General features: G+C 40.5%; 4 protein-coding genes across 4 annotated transcripts; all 4 read right to left on the bottom strand.

Moving 5' to 3' along the window:
• Positions 1-3,028: 3,028 nt before the first annotated feature.
• Positions 3,029-4,136, bottom strand: ier2a (immediate early response 2a). The gene has a single exon (XM_061089787.1). It carries the CDS (start codon positions 4,031-4,033, stop codon positions 3,506-3,508), a length of 528 nt encoding a protein of 175 aa, XP_060945770.1. The 5' UTR covers positions 4,034-4,136; the 3' UTR covers positions 3,029-3,505.
• Positions 4,137-7,065: 2,929 nt separating this feature from the next.
• LOC133023319 (interferon-induced protein 44-like) lies at positions 7,066-10,391 on the bottom strand. Its single transcript, XM_061090325.1, has 5 exons — positions 9,580-10,391; positions 8,588-9,379; positions 8,036-8,207; positions 7,820-7,920; positions 7,066-7,715 (listed from the first exon to the last, which is right to left on the bottom strand). The coding sequence occupies exons 2-5, from the start codon at positions 8,672-8,674 to the stop codon at positions 7,554-7,556; spliced, it is 522 nt and encodes a 173-aa protein (XP_060946308.1). The 5' UTR covers positions 8,675-9,379; positions 9,580-10,391; the 3' UTR covers positions 7,066-7,553.
• Positions 10,392-13,639: 3,248 nt separating this feature from the next.
• On the bottom strand, positions 13,640-14,814 carry LOC133023689 (glutathione S-transferase theta-1-like; the record flags this gene model as incomplete). The annotated part of the gene is made up of 4 exons (XM_061090760.1): positions 13,640-14,033; positions 14,116-14,292; positions 14,442-14,592; positions 14,774-14,814. Coding segments are annotated over 4 exons (516 nt in total), but the record flags the coding sequence as incomplete, so codon positions are not given.
• A 507-nt stretch (positions 14,815-15,321) lies between these two features.
• On the bottom strand, positions 15,322-17,675 carry LOC133023688 (interferon-induced protein 44-like). The gene is made up of 7 exons (XM_061090758.1): positions 17,666-17,675; positions 17,519-17,573; positions 17,121-17,319; positions 16,516-16,659; positions 15,932-16,103; positions 15,716-15,816; positions 15,322-15,619 (listed from the first exon to the last, which is right to left on the bottom strand). The coding sequence occupies exons 1-7, from the start codon at positions 17,673-17,675 to the stop codon at positions 15,458-15,460; spliced, it is 843 nt and encodes a 280-aa protein (XP_060946741.1). The 3' UTR covers positions 15,322-15,457.

The following is a 17,675-nucleotide window of genomic DNA, read 5'->3' as shown; positions in this document are numbered from 1 at the left end:
CTGCCTATTAGTGTCTTTCCAACCTCAGTGGAATGTCACAGACGAGTATATTTTCACATCACTACACTTAAAATCAGAAAGCACACTAGGTATGTAGCTCCTGGTTGTGTGTATGTATGTTTAGTGTGTGTGCGTGAATGTGTAGATGTTTTATTCCTGTGCTTGCTTTGCTTTCTAATTCTTGTCTCCAGAAATCCATTTTAAATCTTATGATTTTTCAGTCGAATCATTGTAACAATTCTCGTGCGTGTGCGTGTCTGTATGTGTGTGTGTGTGTGTTTGAGAGAGTGTGAGAGTAATGTCAAAACCCCCTGAATGAATCATGTAAAGCCCCAAACATTCACAATCCATCTTAGTGTCTATGCTGCAGTGAAATCCACTAACACGCTGATTAACCACACAAAGTCTTCAAAAAGCAATGTAAAGCCGCTACTGAATAAAAAACTGACAAAAAAAACATTTTTAAGTACAAAAGATAGAAAAAAAATATGAAAAAAATATCTAGTTCCAGAAATGCATGTGCTATGTGCATGCCACACCGTGGATTAACAGTCATCTTCAGGACATAAAAGAAAAAGCAGATTAATGAATTCAGAGGAATACAAACAAAAAAAGATATATAAATAGATAGATGTTTTTAAAAAGCAACGTTTCCTTTTTTCCTTCTATTTTTGAGAACAAAAAAGGTTAAAAACTACAAAAAAAAAATGTCTAAAGAATGAAAACACTAAAGAGACTTTGGTTAGAGTCAGAGTCTCGTTTTTTTCTTCTGTTACATGGGTTTGAGGCACAACACAACCATGTTCAGGACACCACAAAAAAAGGAACTGTTTTTAATGGAAAAAAATATATATATAAAGAAAAGAAAGTGCAGTTCAGAAAACGGTGTATTCTCCCTTCTACTTTTTGTGGGCGTCAGGGGCGCAGGAGGAGGCCACATCTGATGATGTAATCATTATAACTGGCTGTGGAACCTTTGAGCTCTCACTCTCTCCCTCTTTTCTCTTTCTCTCTCTCTCTCTCTCTCTCTCTGAATCTCTCTCTCTCTCTCACTCTTTATCTGTCGCACTCTCAACCTGTCTCACCGCTATTTCTACCAGTGCATTTTGTAATTCCAAACAGAACTCTTCCTAAAGAATAAAATCCAGAGAGAATGCACACCGTCTGGCCTCATTTTCTTGTCCTCATTTTTGCTCTACTCTGTTTTGTTGTTTACTGTGAGGGGTTTGTGTGGTTTGTGTGTGAGGCTAATACTCTGTCCTAAAGGTGAGTTAAATACGTTTTTTAAAGTTGTGCTTACAAACATGGGCATTTTCTCACCCGACAGTCCAGGACGTGGTCTAAACAGACATGTAGGTTCATGTCTCACAGTTTGTTTTGGTCTGGTATTGTGATTTAAAGGTTCAGTGTATAGAATTAATTGACATCTAGCAATGAAGTTGCATGTTGCAGCTGAATATCCCTCCCCTTCCACACATAAGAGAACCTGTGGTAGCTTTCACATGTCATAAAAACTCAAAAGGTGTTGTGTTTGTCCAGTCTGGGCTACTGTAAAAAAAACATGGAAGCCTCTGAGAGGACCTGCTCCCTGTTGATATAAAGTATTTAAATATAAAGGGCCAATGCTAGGGCAAAGAAAACAATTAATACAATTTAGTTTACTACACACAAGTGAAAACATCACTAGGGTTATTTTATATTCAAATTCTGCCAATAGATCCCTTTCATCTAAATCGTACACACGGGACTTTTAAGGAGCGCACTAAAGAAAGTTGTGTACATGCTCAATGATGTAGGTGCACATCTGGTAGTCCCTCTGTTTGAGTGGATGCACAAAGTTATTTTGGTTCAGGCTAAAGTCCAAAGGTCTGGAACAAACAATGTTGGTGTGAAAGCCTCATCAATATGCACTCTATGATTTAATCACAGCTTCTTCCTGTAAAACACTGAAGCATGAGACAGACTCTATGAGTTGTGAGTAGTGAAACTGAACTAAACGGAAACCTTGAAGGTAATGAAACCAAAACAATGAGCTGTTGACTGCCTGTCACTATATACCACGTATTTGTTAGAATAAAAAGATTCAAGTTTGCCTGTGTGAGAGCAAGGGGCCGGGGTAAAGAGAGGCAAAGGCAGAGGCATCTCACCTACATACCACGGGTGAAAGTGCATGCGTGTGTGTTTAAGTGTGTGACGTGTGTATTTTCACAGGCATGTCCAGACGGTTCCGGCCTCTCCTCAAATCCCAGCTCCTGTGTGGACACAGACAGAGAGACGGCTCGGATTTCAGCCGGAAGAACGAGCGGCACAGTTGGGGCCTCGGGGGAGAGCTCAGTCTCACACACACACTGGCACTTCCCCCCACATTCCTCTCTCTCTGTTTTCCCGGGTTAGCCCCCTTCCCCCCAAACACACACACAGCCGGCCGGTCTCACACCCCCCACCATGCGACCCGTCTGTGTTGCTGTGTCTGCTATGCAACAAATTCGGAAAAACATACAGAAAACATGATTGTTCAATAAATGGAACCTAGTGTCTTTGATTTTAAATATTGCAAAGCTTGATCTTTGTGTTATGTAAGAATCTGTTCATTTAAATGAGGTGGGCTTTGTAAGCAAAATCCTCTCAGAATGATAGGTCACTTGAAATTGTATTAAACACGCTCAAAATTGAAGATTAAATCAAAATATATTTGGTTCCATCAACCTGTGGTACTCCATAAGTAATAGATTTGCCTTAACCTGTGCTTGGTTTAAACTAATGATTGTAGCCCCCTCTAAATAAAGGGCCCCAGCAAGGGGACCCCCAATTGTCCCCAGTGTTTCTGACAGCCCACAGGATTGTCCCAGCTTTTGTCCTGCAAATCACTGTGGGGGGAAGGAAACTAACTTCTTCACACCCAAACCAGCTTCCTGTGTCCCACACACACACAAACCACTTCCCTGATTCCAATCTCCCCCCCCCACAAACACAACACTATTTCCCCTCGATATCACACTTAAGTTACAAAAAAAACACACCACTCAGGTTTCACTGGCAAGTAGAAAAGGTTTAATAAATACTGAGGTAGTTGCAGTCATTGAATGTTTTTTTTACACATTGTTTCATCTTCATCCTGCACGAAGTCCTCAACACAACAACACATCTAGTAGAGTTCAAAGTGCTCGTACAGATGTTCATGTAGAGTTCAGTATTGTCCATGAAGGCCTCTTCAGAGCCTGGTCCGGGTGGAGCGACACTCCAGCCGCTCTCCTGCAGACCTGAGCTCGGATTCGGGTCTGAAGTCACCGAGGACCTCTCGTCAGCCGCTTCCGGGATTCCTGGAACATGTCCTGGCTTGTTCGGAGTCACGTCCGGGCCTGGGGGACTCGGGGGGTCCGGGTAGGATCCACCACCCCCCACGGGGTTCCTCCGTGTGACCCCCCGGGTCGTGGCCCGCTGTCGGGTGCGTTCAGGCTCCTGTGGGCCCTGTGGGAAAGGTTCAAATCCCCCGTGGTTCTGGGTTTCAACACGCTGCTATGGCTCTGTGGATGGGCATGGGGGCCGGGTGAGCTCCCAGGCCGGAGCAGTTCACATAGTCCATGAGAACCGGGCTGAGGAGCATGCAGCTCGCCGGCTCCAGCTTCGCCTTCTTACAGGGGAGGAAGTCCGGCTCGACGGCCGCCTTGCCTCGTCTCTTCCTCGACGGTTGAGCCGGGACACTGACGCTCGGGCACCGGTTCTCCTTGTCCTCCTTGCGGGAAACCACGACCTCCTCCATGGGTTGAGTCCGGAGTGACGCGGGGCCCTGGAGCTCCTCACAGGGGGACTCCGTGTTCCCTGGAGCCGCCGCCGCCTCCTCGGGCTGTTCCCACCCGGGCTCGACCCCCTCCCCGGCCGCCTGGGCCTCGTGGTACATGTCCCTGGCGGACTTCATCACCAGGGTGAGCAGCAGGCTCCGGTGCAGGCGGAGCCCTCCTCTCTGGGACCGGGAGCTGTACAGCTTCCCCAGGGCCACCACCATGATCCTCTTGGCCTCGGCGCTGACCTCCATGTTTTCCAGATACAACAACAGGAAGCCGGTTCTCTCGCGTTGTACAGCCTCTTCTCGTGATTCACACGCAGACACACAACACCCAGCGGCCGCGGGACTCGTATTTATCACCTCGCTGACGTCACCCGGGCGTCACGAGCAAGCGCCCCGCCCCACGGGCCCTGACCCCCCGCTGCGAGGTTTCAAACAGCCAACGCAACAACTGGTTAGACAACTGTGGCTATTTTTAAATTCAGTGTCCCGTGTCCACACATGTTTACCGATCTGAACACACAGTGGAAACACAAAGAGACTGGTCGCAGTGAGTGACTCACACTCATAACCGGTGCTCATTTCAACCTGAGGTGCAAACAGCAGGAAAACAACACACACACAGGTTCGTGCAGCTGCCCTTATAAGGACTGTGCATTGACTTCCATGCATAGTGGGAAAAACCTTTTTCCCAACCTTCAAGGGATAGTTCACCGAAAAATGTAAATGCACTCAATATCTACTCACCACTGTGCCGGTGGAGAGGCGGGTGAAGTGTTTGAGTCCACAAAACCCTTTAGGAGATTCAGCGGTAAACACAGCTGCAGCCAAGTTCCCCAAAAAAAGAAAATATAAGCCCTGACCTTCAAAATCGACTGGAGAAACAGCATAATTTATACCATGTTTGCACGCGTTTTAAGCCTAAAACCACAAGCAAATAGAAAGAAAACCCTCTTCCTAATTAAGAAAACCACTTCATCTATTTTTAACTACACTTGTGTTGCAAAAAGTCACAACAGGTGTAAATACAGACGCCCTGTGAAACGGACAGGACACAAAAAATAGACGAATGTGGCTTTAGTTCAATTCTTTGTGGAGCTACTGAAGTCTGATACTCATCAGTAGTGACAGAACCTTTTTGGATCCCCCGGAAATATTTCCGTTGTCGTTTTCTGTATTTCCACGTGTTCTGACCTTCGGCTGGGGAAGGTCGTCAAATATATGAAGGCTCTTTCTTAATTTGCAGTGCATTGAGCTCTCTCTCTTGCTATCGTATTTGCCTCATCAGGACCAGGCATTAGTCACCATAAGGTCAACTGGTACTGACAAGGGCCCTGGGTCCATGCTGGAAAAGGTCAAAGGAGAAATTGTAAATAGAAATATATTTTAAAGTACTACATTTTTAAATACGCAATACAAAACACAAGCAAATATTACAATAATATATGCAATGTAAACAGGATATGTACATTGTGAACTGTATACAGCATTAAACAGAACGTACATGTGTAGGATGTAGAAGGATTTCACTAAAGATGTTGAATTGTACATGTAGAAAATGACTATTGCTCATTATATATGGAGTTCAACCAGAGCGAGTTTACAGTGCAGTCAAAGGCCGTGGTGCATGTGGTCGACTGGGCTGGTTGTGAAGGAACGGCCGGTGATACATCTCCTTCAGACACATTAGTTTTAACATCTCACTCACACAGTTAGTGTCTCACTAGTGAACAACCTAAGGGGTCACTATTTACACTGTCAGACATTTGATTTTGTATAAACACTTTGATACACCTCTCCATTTATGTTAGACACTCTTTTCTTATGAGTGTGGTAAATATACAACACGTTGCATCTATTGCACGTCTATCTGTCCTGGGTGAAGGATCCCTGTCTCTCTCTGAGGTTTATGTTTTGTTCCTGTTAATGTTTTTTGTTTGTAGCTTCACTCTTGCTGAGGGTTTAGGGGATCAGAGGAGTTGGACCTGGTTAAGCCCTATGAGACAAACTGTGATTTGTGAATTTGGACTTTTCAAATAAAAAAACAATTGATTGCTTTAAAAAAAAAAAAACAGTAAATAAAGTTCCATTTAGAATGTTAAAGGCATTTTTCTGAATCATATACAAGTTCTAAGTTGACTGTCTGCAATGAGCTTTTGGAGGAACAGACGTTGAAGCAGATATTTCTGTCCATGTTTAGTCTCTCTCCCCCGAGGAATGAAAAGCATTCCACTGCCTCAGCTATCTGGAACAGTCATTGATGGCTCTCCTCAAGTCTCACCCATCCCCCTCCCCCAGTGTCTTACTTCCTTTAGCAGGAAAAAAGACAAGGGAGGAGGAAGGGGGGTAAACAGACAGATGCCCATATTAAGCACTTCCGTCTCCTGTGGTACATGCAGAGGAAAACCCATGACGTGAGTGGGAGCCCTTGTTTCCGGGAGCCATTTAAAGCAACAGCAGCCGAGCTTTGCGTCAGGGCCTGCCACTTCCCTGAGACCCATATTTGGGCAATGGAATCCATTCCTCCAGTTTGTGTGGTGGTTAGAAACAGCACAGTGATTTCTCTAGTAGCCGGAACTAGTATTTACAATGGGTGTGACATCATAACAACTGTCAGGTCCTTCTCTCCAGCATCAGTTTGGAGGGGGGTGGCGTCGTTTTTTTTTCATAAGATTTATTCTCTAGAACAAATGCTTTTGACATAAAAACATCTATATACAGACAACATCTGTTCCACAGTGGTGGAATATATCATTTGAACTGGGTGTATGACTATGCCTCTCTCACACAAACTGATAACTGTAACAAAATAGTAACAGCATGTGATCCGTATATAGCTTCAAATGTGTTCAATAAGCTTTACTGTACCTACCTGTGACTTTCCACTAACAAGAAGGTCTCTTCTGGAGCTGCCTGCCTGAGAGTCCTGACTGATGCAGGAAGAACGAGAGTAAAACTGAGAGAGTCCCGGAAAAATATATATTTATTGAGGACAGTACAGAAAAATTGTGAGAGCATGATTGTCGCACTGATTGAAAACTAAGTAGAGGAAGGGATATCTGTAAAGCTGTGTCTTCTCAGCAAAGATTACATTTTTTTTGCTCAGAGTATATTTTTTATATTTGTACTTCATTACTTCTCACCACCAGGAATCACGATACATGATACAAAGCCCACAATAACAATATTATTAATCAACGTGTATTGCAAGAACATCAAATAACAGTACATCACAATATTGGTCAAACTGAAAAAGAATACAAAGTGTCCCCAGAGAGGTGATAATACAATACAGAATATATAATATTTGTCTGTTCGTCTCTTTAGCAAAATCATTTGTTTGTGTTGGATTTTTATGTGTTTTTTTAAGATAAACAAAATGAAGCAGGGACCAAGCAAGGAATGCAGAATTAATTTGTTAGAGCAGGTGATGTATTAAATACTGGGAGTCAACATAAAGACGAGAGCTTTTAAATCACTGCTTTCCGGCGGCACATGAAGGCACCATCACAACAGCTGAGTTGTTGACCAGATCACGTGATGACGTCACACCAAGCTAACGACGTAATGACAAAGCATTGTCCTGCTATTGTGCAAAGTCTCAATGAGATAAAGGATATAAAGACTTTAGGACTTAATTTGTATGCATTTTTATTCCATATTTCATTCCTAAAGCTTGCCTGCTTGCAAAGAGCGTAAACATTGACTGAATATTTCCTCATTCCCCTATAAATCGCCTACTGTTTTTTCGCCTCAGGGGAATTCATGTTTACAGGTCATTGAGGAAGTCTTCTCCATACATAACCATCTGTTTCAGTGCGCAAAGTATTGCAGCGTTAATTTTGTCATTTGACTCAGTTTCATCACTGTAGTTCTTCACAAGGAAGATGCAGTTCAGTGGAAGGCCCAGCTGCTGGTGGAATCTGTCAACCTAAGTCAAAGTAACAACATTTATGTTGATCAGTAATCGTACAGCGATGAACAAACATGACATCTATGCAGAAAAATGACATTGTACAATAACTCAAAATGTACCTTTTCCTTCAGGTACTTGCTCTTATAGATATTGCTTGTGTCCTTTTTAACCGCGGGACAGTCGTCATCAACTTTGGTGATAATTGCAAGTTGGGGAATTCCTGTTAATAAAGAAACCTGATCAGTATTTCAAACATTTGTGTCCTTGTATTTTGATTCATACAATCCAATGTGACACTATCAGTCCACGCAGAGAAACAATTGTTGTGCACTCACCCAGTTCACTGGCTGCCAGTCTGACGTTTCTAATCTTCTTCACCATCTGATCACTTAGCCTAGACACTGCGTCCGCAGGAACAACACACACCAGAACATGAACTTTGTCTTCCAAAGTGGGATCGGAGTTGTAGCCATCATCACCCTCCTTCAGTTCTTGACCAGAGGTGAACTAGAAATCAATCAAATAATGTTTAATGTAACTAAAAAAAACAAACTGTGTTTCACCTCATTTGTTTGTCTCGTGCATAGACACACATGCACGCTCATATTGTTAGGGTGACACACATTCCTGACATTGTTCACAAGATTTAACTGATGTACATGTGGCTGCCATGTGCCCCAAACTCAGCAATTTGCCAAAAGAAAAGGTTGATTTTTGAAAAAGAAATGTGAGAACAATTCAATTTGTTTTATGAGACAGGAAATGTGCACATCACGTTTGTCAAATTTCAATAATAATTTTGATATCTAAGATAAATATAAATCAAAAAAATGTTTTTGTTAGTTAAAATTAGACTTTAATTAATGTCAAAGTTCACAGTGTTATACCTTGTAACCTTCTTTCACGTGTCCTCTCAGGGCCAGTTTGAGGTCATTCACACTGATTCCACTGTCAAAATCTTGCTCAAGGCCCATGATGTCATTGAAAACAAAAGAGTAAGTGGCCTCTGGATTTTTGTGAAATTTGAAGGTCTGGTACTGTAAGGCAGAAGGTGCAATTATTTACAGTAAATATCAGCAGTTGTCTGTGGGCCGATCAGGAATGTGTGGGGAGGCTGGAGAAAGGTGATTTGTATTAACATCCACAGATTAAAACTCTGGGCCTCTAGTTCACACAATAACCTGAAATTGAAATGGGTGCAAAGCTATATGAAATAAAAAAAACATTTAGTACTCAGATGATCAACAGACAGATTTAGTAAGATATAATGTTTCATTTCATTTATTTTGTGCTGACAAGAATTTAATGCTCTGAAACATAAAGACAACATTTGTACAAAACATTTGATAGAAAGCTGCTGTTTTTATATTTTAATATTAGTAGAAGTTTCTCTGTATTTTTATCAGTGAACTACTATTGAAAATGAATATCTGTGGTTTGTTACACTCAATGGAGTTTTATCCTTTCCTGTTGTTCATACCTTTGAGGTGAAGCTGCTCCCAGAGATTGCATCTGTCGGAGCTCGACCAGCAGGTCTGCCTCTTAAAACGGTGTCGACAGAGTTGATGAAGCTCGACTTTCCAGCACCAATTGGTCCATGAAGCAGAATCCTGAGCTGTTTGACCTGTTTGTTTCCAGGCTGGTAAGATTTCACAAACTCAAGACTGCTCTGGTCCTTCCTGTTAATTACAGAAAATCAAAAACAATCAGAATAAAGTGCTGTATTACTTTAATTAATGACTGCACAACATTGCAATTGTGATTTTTTTTCTGTCACACACACAACAACGAGATGTTTAAGATCATGTGTTGAGCAGCAGAAGCACAAACACTGAGGACACAAGGGAAACACACTGACTGAATGTTAGATCATACTCACTCTGACACCTCCCTCCATGGCTGCTGGACTGGTGAAGCAGCGAATGAGGACCAAACTGGATATTTTGAAGAATGATTTTTGTTATTGTTCATTTGTTCATTCAGGATATTAGGAACATATTACAAGAAGCTGAAAGTGTAACAAGACTCACTTGATCGCAGCATTGCTGTAAAGTAGGACATTCAGACAAGATGTTAATGCAGGAATTCACCACAGAGGAGGAAGATGCAATCAGATTTTTTTTATAGGTCCAGTGTGTAAGATGATGGTGAAAGGGATCTATTGGCAGAAACTGATTATAAAATTATCCTAGTGATATTTTCACTAGTGTGTTTCATCTAAATTATACAAATTATTGTTTCTTTACCCTTGAGTGGGCATTCTATATTTTAATACTTTAAATTGACATAAGGAGCAGGTCCTCTCTACGGATGCAGCCATGTTTTTTACAGTAGCCCAGACTGGACAAACTAACCTAATTTTTTGTTTGAACCTGTGGTAACTGAAGGCTGCCACAGGTTTGCTTTCATGTTTGGAAGGGGAGGGTGAGGTAAGGGGTGTTCAGCTGCAACATGCAACTTCACCACTAGATGTCACTACATTCTACACCCTGAACCTTTAAGCATAACTGTCAATACAACAATACAAAATCAAATTTTATATGAGTAAGAATTCTTCAGTCAAATTCCTATTGAACTACTTATTACCACCAGCATGTACTGCATTTTGTTATGTGATAAAAATGACCCCCATGGTGTTTTGCTGTTTATTCACTTGATGCTGTAAAGAAATTAGCCTTAGCTTGACAGTCACAGTAATAGTAATAATAATCATTTGAATCATAACTTTATTTGTATAGCACTTCGATAAACAAGAGTACAAAGGGCTTTACAAAAATCCATGGCAAAAAATGAATGAACTAAAATAAAAGTTCATCAATTCAGCTCAATAGTAGTAACAGACAGATTGAAGTCCTTACCTTTGCTTGTGTGGCTCTGGACAGAGTGACTCTGGAACAAGGAGGAGAAGATGATTTTATAGGCAACACTTTGACTTTCTTTTTCAGGTTCATTCTGAAGTCAATAATGTGACCTGAACAAAGTCCAGACCTTTTCTTTGTTCAGACACCCACTTACTCGCTGGCAGGGACCCAGGTCAAACCAAATCAAACCAAACTAATTAAAATGATCGTAACCCTATCGAGCGTCTGAAACTCATAATCATAACTCTTAATCAATAATTTCCAGGTTGGATCTGGTACCTCATTTGTCATCACAATATCTTTAAGTAAATGTTGTGTGATTCTATTCAAAATTGTCTGTTCTGCCACTGTTTTGCTTTTCTTTGACTGCAGTGTGGCTTCTGTTTTAGCACCAAGGACAGAATGGTTACTTAAAGAGGAGGTTGATGAACAGACAGAACATAAATCATCATCATAAACAAAGTATTATTTATGGTTTTGTTTCGACATATTATTAATTTCAATACACTGAAATAACACTTATACTTAAGGTTATAATAGCATGAGGATAACTTACCCAATAGAAAGAAATGAACTTGATCTTTTTTTGGTAACTCTAATGTTTCCCCTTCAGTCCTTTCCTTTGAGTTTTGCCCTTTAGTTTTCTTACCTGGTTTATCGGAAAGCATGTGACATCGTGTGTTATTACTGGCTCACTGGCCTCTGCATGTTGGGCGGGACCTTGTTTTCTACTTGGATATTATATAACTAGTAAAAACTCAGTGTCTAGTTTTTTGTTTCATTTGAGACTTCAATTACTGCCTGTAATGAAAGACAAGACATGTACCAGTTGTTCACAATGCAGTTACCCTAACCATAACCCTTAATTCATCCAGACTGATTTCTAATAACTCTTCTGCATTTTACATATGTCCGGTGATATGGCTTCTATCGGTGGGGTCCACACCATTTTACCAATGGCATCAGCAATGCTCTGTGATCTCTCATACCCGTGCAAAGCGTTTTCACCTTTATGGCAGGGACCCAGGTCAAACCAAATCAAACCAAACTAATTAAAATGATCGTAACCCTATCGAGCGTCTGAAACTCATAATCATAACTCTTAATCAATAATTTCCAGGTTAGATCTGGTACCTCATTTGTCATCATAATATCTTTAAGTAAATGTTGTGTGATTCTATTCAAAATTGTCTGTTCTGCCACTGTTTTGCTTTTCTTTGACTGCAGTGTGGCTTCTGTTTTAGCACCAACGACGGAAAGTTTACTTAGAGAGGAGGTTGATAAACAGACAGAACATTTATCCTCAGTATAAACAAAGTATTATTTATGAGTTCGTTTCAACATATTATTAATTTCACTACATTGAAATAACACTTATACTTAAGGTTATAATAGCATGAGGAGAACTTACCCAATAGAAAAAATGAACTTGATCTTTGTAACTCTAATGTTCACCCTTCTGTCCTTTCCTTTGAGTTTTTCCCTTTCGTTTTCTTACATGGTTTATCCGAAAGCACGTGACATCGTGCGTTATTACTGGCTCACTGGCCTCTGCATGTTGGGCGGGACCTTGTTTTCTATTTGGATATTATATAACTAGTAATTAGGTGTCTAGTTTTTTGTTTCATTTGAGACTTCCATTACCGCCTGTAATGAAAGACAAGACATGTACCAGTTGTTCACAATGCAGTAACCCTAACCCTTAATTCATCCAGACTGATTTCTAATAACTCTTCTGCATTTTACATATGTCCGGTGATATGGCTTCTATCGGTGAGGTCCACACCATTTTACCAATGGCATCAGCAATGCTCTGTGATCTCTCATACCCATGCAAAGCGTTATCACCTTTATGAAATGCTAAGATTCTTGTGCCCCACAGCGGAAGAATTATATAACTACCAAACTGGAGTGTAGTACATTTTTACCCCAGATGTTTAAGAACCAGGATTTGATCGCCAACATTCGGACAGACAATGTCACAAAGTCTTGTGGTGAGCGGGTAAACTGGTCAGAAGTTTGTCTTTCCCTGTTTAATTAAAAGGATCGTAACCCTATAGAGCATCTGAAACTCATAATCATAACTCTTAATCAATAATTTCCAGGTTGGATCTGGTACCTCATTTGTCATCATAATATCTTTAAATTAATGTTGTGTGATTCTATTCAAAATCGTCTGTTCTGCCAATGTTTTGCTTTTCTTTGACTGCAGTGTGGCTTCTGTTACCAAGGACAGAAAGGTTTCTTAAAGAGGAGGTTGATAAACAGACAGAACATAAATCATCATCATAAACAAAGTATTATTTATGGTTTTGTTTCGACATATTATTCATTTCAATACACTGAAATAACACTTATACTTAAGGTTATAATAGCATGAGGAGTTGTGTGTTGTGTTTTCTTACCTGGTTTATCGGAAAGCACGTGACATCAGATGCGTTATTACTGGCTCACCTGCGTCTGCATGTTGGGCGGGACCTTGTTTTCTATTTGGATATTATATAACTAGTAAAAACTCAGTGTCTAGTTTTGTTTCATTTGAGACTTCAATTACTGCCTGTAATGAAAGACAAGACATGTACCAGTTGTTCACAATGCAGTAACCCTAACCCTTAATTCATCCAGACTGAATAACTCTTCTGCATTTTACATATGTCCGGTGATATGGCTTCTATCGGTGGGGTCCACACCATTTTACCAATGGCATCAGCAATGCTCTGTGATCTCTCATACCCGTGCAAAGCGTTATCACCTTTGTGAAATGCTAAGATTATTGTGCCCCACAGCGGAAGAATTATATATCTACCAAACTGGAGTGTAGTGCATTTTTACCCCAGATGTTTAAGAACCAGGATTTGATCGCCCACATTCGGACAGACAATGTCACAAAGTCTTGTGGTGAGCGGGTTAACTGGTCAGAAGCTTGTCTTTCCCTGTTTCTAACTGAATTGAATAATATAAGTATACTGTAAAATCTAATTTTTCTTTTCATAATATTGTGCAGGCATGGGAAGGCTGTCTTAGAGTCCATGACGCGTAAATGTGCACTCTTTCGCTCAAACACAAAATATAAATGAGTCAAATAAGCTGATTCTTTAATAAATTTATAAATATAACATCCAAAGATATGAATAAAACATTTGTTGTAGTAGTTAGGACAGTAATGCCTAAAGACATGATCCATGTGTCACGATCAACCAGATTAATAGTTAAACGATGGTGACGAAGATGATTATGATGAAGACGATGGGCTCCTCCTTCCGAGTGGCTCTCCACCCCGCCCCCCTGTGTGACTTCACTTCAGTGGACCCGCTCTATGATTATGTCATAGCTTGGCCTTTTGGCGGTCTCTGACGCCGTACAGAACGGCGTGAGCTTTGTCGAAGGCGTCACCGACAGCCGTCTGAACTCTGCTCCTCCACATCTGCAGCTGAGGACGATCGTGCAGGACGTCCCTGCCACCCCCCATAGGCTGCAGGGACACAGGTTAACTCAGGTTAGCAACAGCAACTAATTTGACTAAGTCAGCTGATCACTATCTCCATCAATCTGACCTGCATGAGCTCGCAAACGGCGAGCAGATCAGCCACGGAGATGTCGTCACCACAGAGGAAAGGCTGCCTGCGGAGGTACATGGACTCCAGCTTCTCCAGCGTGTCATCGAGCTGAGACAGAGCACGACTCAGATGCACCTTGTCCACCGGAGAGCCCGACTGCAATGGGAGCAGACACTGAGGCGGGTGGAGACAGAGACAGTGTTGATCAGCGACTGGACACATTTATTTCTCATAAGGGTTAGTTAATGACATCATAGGAATCATTGCCAGTTTGTTTTAAATAAAGATATTTTTAAATATCGGCATCAGACATGTGTTGGTACCTCCAGAATGAAGACTTTAGCAGCATGTGGTCGTGTGTAGGTATTATGCCAGGCTGTGTATTTGTCCACTCTGGCTCGTCTCTCTGGTTGTCGTGGATACCAGTGCTCTGCGACATCATACTTGTTAGACAGGTACTTCAGGATGGCATCACTGCAACACACACACACACACACACAAACACACCCACACACAAACACACACAGAAAACACATAAGGAAAACTCCATAATTAGATAAAATGTAGTGAGAGTAACGAGTTTGATCTGGAAACAGATCCATCTCGTCAGTTCAAACATATATGCAAGTGTGTGTGTGTGTGTGTGTGTGTGTACCTCTCAGTGAGGACAAAGCCATTATCAACCATGACAGGAACCAATAATAATAAGTGTTATTATTGCTATCATTATGATACTGTTATTATTATGGGCCTCTTGTGATCTTGCAAGGCAAAGCAGGCTCATGTCTCACATTGACAGTACAGAAAAATTGTTAGAGCATGATTGCCACACTGATTGAAAACTAAGTAGAGAAAGGGATATCTGTAAAGCTGCGTCTTCTCAGCAAAGTGTTTATTTTTTTTGCACAGAGTATATTTTTTATATTTGTACTTCATTACTTCCCACCACCAGGAACTCAATGATACATGATACAAATAAAACAATAACAATATTATTAATCAAAGTGTATTGCAAGAACATCAAATAACAGTACATCACAATATTGGTCAAACTGAAAAAGAATACAAAGTGTCCCCACAGAGGTAAAAGGCAGGATAGAGATGATAATATAATACAGAATATATAATTTCTGACGACGTAATGACAGAGAATTGTCCTGCTATTGTGCAAAGTCTCAATGAGAGAAATGAAGACTTTAGGACTTAATTTGTATGCATTTGTATTCCATATTTCATGCTTCAAGCTTGCCTGCTTGACAAAGACAGTAAAAATTGACTGAATATTTCCTTATTCCCCTACAAATCGCATTCTGTGTTTTTGCCTCAAGGGAATTCATGTTTACAGGTCGTTGAGGTAGTCTTCTCCATACGTAACCATCTGTTTCAGTGCGCAAAGTATTGCAGCGTTCATTTTGTCATTTGACTCAATTTCATGACTGTAGTTCTTCAGAAGGAAGATGCAGTTCAGTGGAAGGCCCAGCATCTGGTGGAATCTGTCAACCTAAGTCAAAGTAACAAAATGTATGTTGATCAGTAATCGTACAGCGATGAACAAACATGACATATGCAGAAAAATGACATTGTACTCAAAATGTACCTTTTCCTTCAGGTACTTGCTCTTATAGATATTGCTTGTGTCCTTTTTAACCTCTGGACAGGCTTCATCAACTCTGGTGAGAATAGCCAGATGGGGAATTCCTGTCGATAAAGAAACCTGATCAGTATTTCAAACATTTGTGTCCTTGTATTTTGATTCATACAATCCAATGTGACACTATTAGTCAACGCAGAGAAACAATTGTTGTGCACTAACCCAGTTCACTGGCTGCAAGTCTGATGTTTCTAATCTTCTTCACAATCTGATCACTTAACCTAGACACTGCGTCCGCAGGAACAACACACACCAGAACATGAACTTTGTCTTCCAAAGTGGGAAAGGAGTTGTAGCCATCATCACCCTCCCTCAGTTCTTGACCAGTGTTGAACTAGAAATCAATCAAATAATGTTTAATGTAAAAGTTTCTCTGTGTTTCACCTCATTTTTTTGTCTCGTGCATAGACTCACATGCACACTCATATTGTTAATGTGACACACATTCTTGACATTGTTCACAAGATTTAACTGATATACATGTGGCTGCCATGTGCCCCAAACTCAGCAATTTACCAAAAGAAAAGGTTGATTTTTGAAAAAGAAATGTGAGAACATTTCAGTTTGTTTTATGAGACAGGAAATGTGCATATCGCGTTTGTCAAATTTCAATAATAATTTTGATATCTAGGATAAATATAAAAGAGATTTATATTTTATATATAAATCTTATTTTATTTAAAATATTTATATTTTTGTTATTTAAAATTAGACTTTAATTAATGTCAAAGTTCATAGTGTTGTACCTTGTAACCTTCTTTCACGTGTCCTCTCAGGGCCAGTTTGACGTCATTCACATTGATTCCACCGTCAAAATCTTTCTCAAGGCCCATGATGTCATTGAAAACAAAAGAGTATTTGGCCCCTGGACTTTTGTGAAATTTGAAGGTCTGGTATTGATAGGCAGAAGGTGCAATTATTTACATCAATGAATCAAAGTAAATATCAGCAGTTGTCTGTGGGCCGATCTGAAATGTGTGTGGAGGCTGGAGAAAGGTGATTTGTATGAACATCCACAGATTAAAACTCTGGGCCTCTAGTTCACACAATAACCTGAAATTGAAATGGGTGCAAAGCTATATGAAATAAAAAAACATTTAGTACTCAGATGATCAACAGATAGATTTAGAAAGATATAATGTTTCATTTCATTTAGCTTGTGCTGACTAGAATGTATTGCTCTGAAACATAAAGACAACATTTGTACAAAACATTTGATAGAAAGCTCCTGTTTTTACATTTTAATATTAGAAGAGGTTTCTCTGTATTTTCATCAGTGAACTACTATTGAAAATTAATTTCTGTGGTTTGTTACACTCAATGGAGTTTTATCCTTTCCTGTTGTTCATACCTTTGAGGTGTAGCTGCTCCCAGAGATTGCATCTGTCTCAGCTCCACCAGCAGGTCTGCCTCTTAAAACAGTGTTGACAGAGTTGATGAAGCTCGACTTTCCAGCACCAACTGGTCCATGAAGCAGAATCCTGAGATGTTTGACCTGTTTGTTTTCAGGCTGGTAAGATTTCACAAACTCAAGATTTCTCTTGTCCTTCCTGTAAATTACAGAAAATCAAAAACAATCAGATTAAAGTGCTGTATTACTTTGATTAATGATGGCACATCATTGCAATTGTGATTTTATTTTGTCGCACACACAACAACGAGATGTTTAAGATCATGTGTTGAGCAGCAGAAGCACAAACACTGAGGACACAAGGGGAACACACTGACTGAATGTTAGATCATACTCACTCTGACACCTCCCTCCATGGCTGCTGGAGTAGTGAAGGAGCGAATAAGGACCAAACTGGGTATTTTGAAGAATGATTTTTGTTATTGTTCATTTGTTTATTCAGGATATTAGGAATGTATTATAGAATGTAATATTAGAAGACTCACTTGATCCCAT

This window comes from Limanda limanda, chromosome 17, assembly GCF_963576545.1.
Source record: "Limanda limanda chromosome 17, fLimLim1.1, whole genome shotgun sequence".
In the NCBI taxonomy this organism is placed as follows: Eukaryota; Metazoa; Chordata; class Actinopteri; order Pleuronectiformes; family Pleuronectidae; genus Limanda; species Limanda limanda.
Note: the sequence above shows the minus strand (reverse complement) of the source record. Positions and strands in the feature narration are given on the sequence as shown.

Coding starts and splice junctions, on each gene's coding strand:
- ier2a (XM_061089787.1), bottom strand. CDS start 4,033: ATGGAGGTCAGCGCCGAGGCCAAGAGGATCATGGTGGTGGCCCTGGGG.
- LOC133023319 (XM_061090325.1), bottom strand. CDS start 8,674: ATGGGCCTTGAGCAAGATTTTGACAGTGGAATCAGTGTGAATGACCTC. Junction 8,208..8,587: donor ACGTGAAAGAAGGTTACAAG/GTATAACACTGT, acceptor ATTGATTTCTAG/TTCACCTCTGGTCAAGAACT. Junction 7,716..7,819: donor GCAAGTACCTGAAGGAAAAG/GTACATTTTGAG, acceptor ACTTTGACTTAG/GTTGACAGATTCCACCAGCA.
- LOC133023688 (XM_061090758.1), bottom strand. Junction 16,660..17,120: donor GGAGCAGCTACACCTCAAAG/GTATGAACAACA, acceptor TATCAATACCAG/ACCTTCAAATTTCACAAAAG. Junction 15,620..15,715: donor GCAAGTACCTGAAGGAAAAG/GTACATTTTGAG, acceptor ACTTTGACTTAG/GTTGACAGATTCCACCAGAT.